At 49.2% G+C, this 8,743-nt stretch overlaps 1 protein-coding gene across 1 annotated transcript; it reads right to left on the reverse strand.

The window, feature by feature from the left end:
• Nucleotides 1–5,959: 5,959 nt before the first annotated feature.
• On the reverse strand, nucleotides 5,960–7,075 carry DPPA5 (developmental pluripotency associated 5). The gene is given in 3 exon segments (XM_022590393.2): nucleotides 5,960–6,184; nucleotides 6,605–6,782; nucleotides 6,856–7,075. Coding segments are annotated over 3 exon segments (486 nt in total). The 5' UTR covers nucleotides 6,968–7,075; the 3' UTR covers nucleotides 5,960–5,988.
• Nucleotides 7,076–8,743: the final 1,668 nt, after the last annotated feature.

Below are 8,743 nucleotides of genomic sequence, written 5' to 3' on the forward strand. Positions count from 1 at the left end.
CTGGCAGATTTATCTTGCCTGGTCCTAATAAGGCTAGAAACATAGCAGTCCTTGACCACAAAAGGGATGATCTTTTCTGATCACCACTGTCCGGTGGGGGAGGGAAAGATGACCCTGTCCAGGACGGGGCAAGGACGCACTCATATTTGACTAACTACCTAGTAGGGCCAGTGTGCTGTCTCTTTAACCCCTTCAGGGTGTGTCTTCAGGGCAGCTGCAGTGGCCAATAGCTTGACGGCCACTGCATCCTTTGTTTACTGAAATAACATTCTTTGTCAACAGAGGAAACTTAAATGCATTTACTAAGTAAAAGAAGCCAATCTGGAAAGGTTACGTAGTATATGATTCCAACCATACGACATTCTGGAAAGGGCAAAACTACGAGAGAGTAGAAAAATCAGTGGTTGCCAGGGGTTAAGGGTGAGGGAGGGATGAGTAGGCTGAGCTCAGAGATGTTTAGGGCAGTGAAGCTGTTCTGTACGACACTATAAGGGTGGATCCATGTCACTATACATTTGTCAAAACCCCAAGAGTGAACCCTGATGTAGACTCATCTCTTTCTAACAGATTACCTCTCTGGTTGACTGAAAAAAAAAAAAAAAAGCACAACGTGAGAGGTGTGAGTGAAGTTGTATTCGGGGCAAATGAGAACTACAGCCCGGGAGACAGCCTCCCGGGTAGCTCTGAGGAGCTGCTTGGAAGAGCTGGGGGGAAGGGCAGTATGTATGTGATTTTAATGAAGGGGGCACGTGCAGTCAGGCACACATTTAGACAGAGGCTGGCTGCTGGCCCCAAGGAGCAGACGTCACTGTTAATGATTTCAGTGCTTTTCTAGATATGAAGAGATGCAAGAACTGGGCTCATGAAATCTTCTCCTAAAAATATCTAACTATTTGAAGGCCTGTTCTGCCAGTTTTTTCCCAGAGCACAGAGGGCTTCACCCCTGATCTCCACCCTGAACTCCTTTCAGGGGGTGTTGAAGGTCAGCGGCTGCAGTGGCTCATGACTGCAGAGGCAGACGGCAGTGCCAGTTGGTAGCTGGCACTCTGGGAAAGGATGTTTGTAGTTAGGGAGGCTGGGCAAGTGTGTGGCAGGGGGTTTATGGGAACTCTCTGTACTTTCTGCTCAATTTATCTGTGAACCTAAACTCTTCTAAAACATAAAGAGTCTTAGGAGCGGGGGTGGGAGTGAGGCAACTCTCAGCCCATTGCCCACCTTGAAGTTCTAGAAGAGAAGCTTGACCATTGATAGAGATTTGATGGAGATGTCTCCTGAAAAAAAAAAAAAAAAAGCACAACCTAAAAGTTAAGAATTATGTTTTATTTGGGGCATTGCTGAGGACTGTAGCCCAGAAACAGCCTCTCAGAGAGCTGTGAGGAACTTCTCCAAAGAGGTATTGGAGAAGACAGGACATATAGGAGTTTTTGCTAAAAAAAAAATGTAGTTGAGCATCAGAAGACTACCACTAATAACAAAAAACAGACATCTCGGACTTCCCTGGTGGCGCAGTGGTTGAGAGTCCGCCTGCCGATGCAGGGGACACGGGTTCGTGCCCTGGTCCGGGAAGATCCCACATGCCGTGCATCGGCTGGGCCCCTGAGCCATGGCCGCTGAGCCTGCGCGCCCGGAGCCTGTGCTCCGCAATGGGAGAGACCACAACAGTGAGAGGCCCGCGTACCGCAAAAAAACAAACAAACAAAAAAAAAACCCAGACATCTCAAGTTAACGATATTAGTGCTTTTCTCTGAATGGGAAGATGCAAGAGCCTGGGCTCACTGGAATTATTGCGTTGATATGCACCTTAACTGTTGTGAAATGAAATTTGCATTTCATTGCAAGACAAGAGAAATTTAAACACAAAAACATTTTCTCTGCCCTTTGGCCTCCTCTCTCCCTTCTGCTGTGCATCGTGTATCAGCAATATGCATTGGCCAAGCTCCCCCATCGGCAGAGCAACATTCTCCCAAGATTACTGGGACGACTCTTTAGAAGATAACATTCCTTCTTGATCTCCGTAAGGGAGTCACATGGCCTGTAGATCTGGATTGTGTAAACTCTCTATAATACTCTCATTTGATGTACAGCCCTGTGTCAAAAAAAAACATATAACTGTGGCTTGACTTTTTTTCCTTTTAGTTTTATTTTTTTGGCTGCACCATGCAACATGTGGGGTCTTACTTCCCCCACCAGGGATCGAACCCACACCCACTGCAGTGGTTGTGCTGCCCTTTCGCTTACCCTTGGCGGAAAATTGATCAAGAGCTTCAAACTCAAAAAAAAAAAGGACCACCACAAGACAACCATTTCTTTTTTTTTTAACCTTCAGGTTACTATTTCCAAAACTGTTCTGTGTATTTGCTCAAAGTCTTGTGTTGCTTAGGATTTTTATCTCTTTAGTGCTGAAAAATCTTCAGTCCATGGCATGCATGGAATTTATAGCACAGTCTTAAATTTCCAAGCTTGATACTTTTGACACAGATTAACTAACGTAAAGCTGTTTTCTACATTTAGAAGCACTGCCCTTAGGGAATTTCTAGGCTTAGGGGCAAGGGCAGTTTTTTATGCCCCCTCTACACTGCAAAATTGGGGTTCATAACTCTACAGTTTATATGCCCACACACAATCATTCACTGCCAACTGATTCTTTAAAGGGTGCACTGGCTGAGGCTAATTTGGGGGCCACAACTGTTGGTCCATAAGGAGACTCAAGCAAGAAGTACAAAAGGGAGACGGTTCACCTAACAGATCAGAAAAGAAAAAGTTTGCAGGCGTCCCTGGGTGAGATTGTAGGGAACTGTTGCAACTGTTAACAGGTATCCAGAAGTATCTTGCCAATGCCCTTGCATTCAAAATGTGCCCAAAGCCACAAGGGACCCCCTTGAGGTGACCAGGATCAGAGGCAGTCTCTTCCCTGGAAACCGAGATGCCCCCCGCCCAGACCCCACCTGATCCCAACACGAGCCCCTCCCTGATCTGTAGCATCTTGGGCCCTGCAATAGCCTCCTATCCTGACACCCAATGATTGTCCCATGAGAGCCTATCAGCTCTTCTTACCGGGAAGGAACAAATCTGCAAGGCAGTTCAACCTTTGTAGATACTCTTGGCCTCTTTCCACACAGAGTTGAGCCAACTGTCCCTCCTGACCCTCCAAACAGGAGGAAAGTCATTTAGGTGTGTCTAGTTCTTCAAAATCCGAGGGCAAATGGTTTTAACAATCATCATTTCTTGGGGATGTGGGAAAAGTGGGACTGATTTCTCCTCCAAAATCCTGGGCAGGAGCTGTGCTGAGTGGTCCATGACTTCCAGGCCAGAGTACTGGTGCAAATCTCAAAGGTTGGAAGGGAGGGTGTCAGGATGCCCATAGGGTGCCTGCCTAGTCTCTTCCTCTCCTCTAAATGAACTTCAGTAGCATGCCAAAATGTACCTTTGCTTCCTGGTGACCTAAAGGCTGTATGGCCTCCAAAGACCCCAGGAAAAACACACACCATCCTGCATTTCCAGGAGGCAGGACAGCGCCCTTGACAAACGACTCCCCAGCTCCCCTCACTAAGCCTTCAATGTGAGAACAGGGGCTGGAGGCTAGAGTCCCTCCTCCATAAGCCTGGGAGGGAGCAATCCAGCTCCAGTCCTGCACCCTGTCCTTCATACATTAAAGAAATCATATTTGACTGCCCATGGTGTCAGACATTGTTCTAAGACTTGATATCCTCACTACAACCCATGCGACGGATCTTATCCTATTACAGACGGGGAACAAAAGCACAAGGCTCGTGGTTCCATCGCTAAAGAGGCTAAGCCAAGATCCAAACCCAAGCAGCCAAGCTGGTGTCCTTGTCTTAGAAAACTGTCCTCAACATTTAATATTACATACTGTCTATTTTTTTTGTTTTTTTTTTGTTTTTTTTGCGGTACGCGGGCCTCTCACCGTTGTAGCCTCTCCCGTTGTGGAGCACAGGCTCCGGACGCGCAGGCTCAGCGGCCATGGCTCACGGGCCCAGCCGCTCCGCGGCATGTGGGATATTCCCGGACCAGGACACAAACCCGTGTCCCCTGCATCGGCAGGCGGACTCTCAACCACTGCGCCACCAGGGAAGCCCCATACTATTTTTTTAAAATCTCATACCATTTTTTAAAAATCTCGTACTATTTTTTAAAAATCTCAACTTTTCTAGAGTTTACATTCCATACTATTTTTTAAAAATCTCAACTTTTCTAGAGTTTACATTCCAGTGGGGCAGAGGAGGAAAATGAACGGTTAGCTTGTCAGTCATGTTTAAAATGCCATGAACAAAACTAAAGTAGGTCAAGCAGAGACAGTGGGGAAGGAGAGGACCTCTGGAGGGAACATGGACCACCGGGAAGAAGGGAACAGAATCATTCCCAAAAAATGAAAGGGAATTCCCTGGTGTTCCAGTGGTTAGGACTCCGCACTTCCATTGCAGGGGGCACGGGTTCAAACCCTGGTTGGGGAACTAAGATCCTGCAAGCCACCTGGTGTGGCCAAAAAATTTAATAAAAACAAGTGAGAAGTGTTCTTGGCAGAAGAGCAAAAATAAAAGCCCTGAAGTGGTAACAAGACAGTTTGTTTGAGGGGCAGCAAAAGGATACGGATCTGCAGCAGAGATGCAGGCAGGTGGCACATTACACAGGGTGTTCTAGGTCAGGGCCAGGAGCTTGGGTTAGGTTGGCTGGAAAACTTTGGAGAATTTTGGAGTTCCTTTTGGAGGAGGGGCCGTCTGATTAACGTTGTAAGAATTAAGTCTGGCAGAGAAGCCGACTGTGAGATGCCCAAAAGAGAACCCCCTGAGACCTGATAGGAGCCTCTTTCAGTAGTTCTGGCAAGGCAGGTTGGCGTCGGGGTGGGGTGGGCAGCTGGACCGGGTACAGGTGCAGGAAGGGCTCAGGTTGGAAGTCAAGTTGAGTGGGCTTGAGCAGGGAGTCCTTTTCGGTGGTCAGGCATCGGGGACGGCTTCTAGTTTGGGGCCTGAACCACTGGCCCAAAATGCTGGTGCCATTCATTTACTGAGCGAGAACAAGAGCAGCTGTCTGGTGGACAGGCCACGCGCCTCTTGCAGAAAATGGCTCCTTGCTAGTTTTTCTCCCCCATTTTTGTTCAATTGCTCCAAAAGATAGTCAACACTTGTTTCTGGTGTGACGCTTGCTCTAAGTACCCTACGTAAATCTCACAACTTCGCCTGAGGTCAGAGGCTATTATCTTCAGTTTAGAACCTGAGCAGAGAGAGGGGGTAGGAGGGTGAATGTGGCTAACGTCATAGGGCCAGAAAGCTCCCTGAGGGGATTCATTCCAGCTTGTGAACTACCAGGCTGGTCTCTACTAGGGAAAAATGTAGCCCCCGTTCTGATGGCCCCTCTACCCTCAGGAGTGAGCCCCACCTATGGTAATGCTTCATCCACCCTAATCCCACTTACCCTTCGGAGGCCAGGGCCTCCTGTAAGTGTGGTGGAGAATTCCAGAGACCATTTCAAGGAGTCTGTGTGAGGTTCTCCTTTCCTGTATATCTATCTGTAAGGCTGAATTTTCTTCACACTCCAACCTAAATAATGTGTAGCAGTAGGCTGAATGCAAATGAGAACCCAGACAGCGGTCTCCAATTTAGTTTACAAGGATATGAAACTCTCAGTGCCAGAATATCACGTCTCTCCTAGGTTGTCTGATTTTTTGGTCAGAGCTGCATCTCAGAACTTGACTCCCAGATTCTTTTCCTTTTCCTTTTCTCTCCAGACCCTTTCCTTTTCCTTTTCTCTCCAGACCCTTTCCTTTTCCTTTTCCTTTTCTCTCCAGACCCTTTTCCCCCTGTGCTCTGGGACCTCTTTCTAGCCTTAGGGGTTTCACTAAGAGTTAAGCTCCCAGGGCCACCTCACCTGTGATGTTATCTTCAATACCTCAACTACACAGCAAGACACATCAAGAAACGTTTTAAAATTTTATTGTGTAATTAGCAAGCTTGGGGGGAAGGACAGGAGGACTTAAAGGCAGAGACCAGAAGCCAGCTGGGTGTTCCTTGTCAGGCTGGAGCAGAGTCTAAACGAGACCCCGGGCAGCCCCGGCTGCGGCCTCCGCTCTACCTCGCCGTCCCAGGTTGGTCTGGCTGCAAACTGGCTTCCCTTCATCCGAGGAGCTAGGTCGAGCGAATTCATGGCTTCCTCAGGTTGCAGCATCCCTGCACCAGAAAGCCACAGCAGGCAAGTGTGAGCGGAGAGGGTAAGAGCCTGAACAGTTCTCTGCCTCTTTCCAAGGTTCCTCTCTGGGACTTCCCAGTTAGGCGTCCTGGGCCTGGGATTCTCGGGAACCTCAGAACCTGGGGCCAACTGGGCTCATTCCAACATGGCGGGTGGGGAGGCCCCGCCCCAGGAGGCCAGCCCTGGCCACCTCTCACAGCCTTACTCCAGGGTCCCTAGGGCCAAGGGCCGGCACTGCCAAGGAGTCTGGGGCACAGCCTGGACACAGAGGCCTCCCCGGGTGGGTGCTGTTGGTGTTTGCCCGGAGGGGATAGTTAGGGAGGGGTGAGGAGGGCTGGAGGGGCGGGAGCCAGGCCGCCTGCACAGGAAGGTCCAGGGCACCTGGTCATGAGGCCTCTCAACCTGTTTGTGCCGCTGGCGGTGCCGCTAGGCCACGGACTGGAGCATCCACTTGGTCTGAAAGTTGAACAAGTAAGAGCCGTAAACCATGACTTCGGCGAGGTCCGAAGCTTCCAGACCCTTCATCTGGAGCATGACTTTGCTCACCTCCTCGACGAATGGGATTCGAGATCCGTCGGGGCCTGTTTAGGGGAGAAGATGAGCGCTCGGGCCCAGGAGGGCCGGGGCACCCGGGTCAGCACTGGGTTCACTCACCGAACACGGCTTCCAGCAGCCCCGTCTGGACCTGGAACACCCCGGGCTCCTTCAAGACTTCGGGAGTCCCCACCCAAGGTGGGATGTCGTTCTGCTCGGGCAGCTTCCCCATCTTCTGGACGTCTAAACCAGCCCTGCTGGGAGCTCGGACTTACACTGGGCAGGACGACGCCTCCGGCGGAAAGTTAAGAACCTGGGCGAGCCACGCCACGCGCCCCTGGCCAACCCCCATCCAGGCCACGCCCCCGCCCCATCCAGGCCACGCCCCCGGTCCGCCCCCGGCCCGGCTGCGCAATTCCGCACTCGCCACGCCCCGCACGCCCCGGGCCGCCTTGGTCTCGGGTTGACTGTCTAGGCTCTCGAGTGCGGGTGGGCCCAGCTGTCTCCGAGTTGACTCGGGCTCCCACCTGCTTTGACTCGTTTCCTCTGCACCAAAATCCCTTCACCTTGGGAGTGAGTGGGGAGACGGCGCTAGAAACCCTTGTTATTCTAGAAACAGTGGCTGGGCCTGAACCTCGGAAAGCAGTACAAGTTTGGGGGTGCGACGGCCACCCAGCTGCCAAATCGAGTCCCTGCCTTCCACGTTCCAAAGGAGGGTGTGTCTTCCCTTGGCCTAAGGGAGCCGGACCTCGGGACTTCACTGCAGGGCGACTCCTGCAACTTCAAGGGACTGAGGGGTCACTCCTGCCAATTAACAAAGAGGAAAACGAGATTCCGATATTCATTTTCTTCCAGGGTCCTGATGGGGGCTCTGAAGTGCCCCACGGTTCACGTTCCATGAAGCCCCCGAGTCTGGAACTTTTGAATCTACCTGGATTTCGAAGCTCACGTGGCCTAAAGTATGTAGTCCGGCCTTCAGGCCCTAAACAAACTTGTTTTATTCATTTAAAAAACAGATTGCTGTAAACACTGCACTAGATCTATCCGATGGGGGTGTGTTTCAATGTTTAGGGCTTCACAGACAGAGATGAAGCTGGCTTTTCCCAAGACCATGTTCTGATAACATCTAATGTCCCCTCAGCAGCCTTCATGGCCACTTATTAGGGCAGACCTCTTCACCTGCAGTCAAAACCTGTGGGTTGCTTGTTCTTTTGCAGCCACCAGTGTCATCAATTCAGATAATAATCAATGGCTATCAAATGAAAGGTTATTAACTGGATATTGAAGAGTTCTGGAAAGCCTAGCCCATAGATTATGAATTACAAAGGAGAAAATATTCCTTCACAATAGCGACTTGGAGGGCAGATGCCACCTTAACCAAAGACCACAATTAGCATCGCCAACAATGGGACCAATGGACTACTGGTTTGTCAAAGCCATGAAAACAAAAAAGCAGAAGATCATCTTATTAATCAAGAGACACCCAAGTGCTATGCATGATTCAAACCCTGAATCAAAGACAGAGAAAGACCATTTCAGGACAGTGGAGGAAATTTTAACATGGGCTATATTGTAAAATAGTATTTGATTGTATGTTCTATAATATACAATTTCTAGAGTGTGGTGCCTTTATTATGTAAGAAAAGGTCCTTGTTCTAACAAGAAACATGTTGAAATATGTAAAGTGTTGATATCTACAATTCACTTACAAATAGTTCAGCACCCCCCAAAAATGAGCCCCCAAATTATATATATATACATATATATATATATAGAGAGAGAGAGAGAGAGAGAGAGAGAGAGAGGGAGGGAGGGAATCAATGTGACAAATATCAACAGTTGGTTCTCAGTGAAGGATATACAGAATTCTTTCTACTCTTCCGTAGTTCTCAATTTCAATGAAAGGGAAATAAAGTACTAATGTGTCAGGTAGCTAATAAAAAGTAACTCTTCTGAGGGAAAAATAAAGTGTAAGCCATCCCCTAGTGAGGACTTCCTTTATCATGGT

Source organism: Delphinapterus leucas, chromosome 12 (assembly GCF_059928025.1).
Source record: "Delphinapterus leucas isolate spDelLeu-1000000601 "Yukka" chromosome 12, BTC_Dleu_Yukka2, whole genome shotgun sequence".
Lineage (NCBI taxonomy): Eukaryota > Metazoa > Chordata > Mammalia > Artiodactyla > Monodontidae > Delphinapterus > Delphinapterus leucas.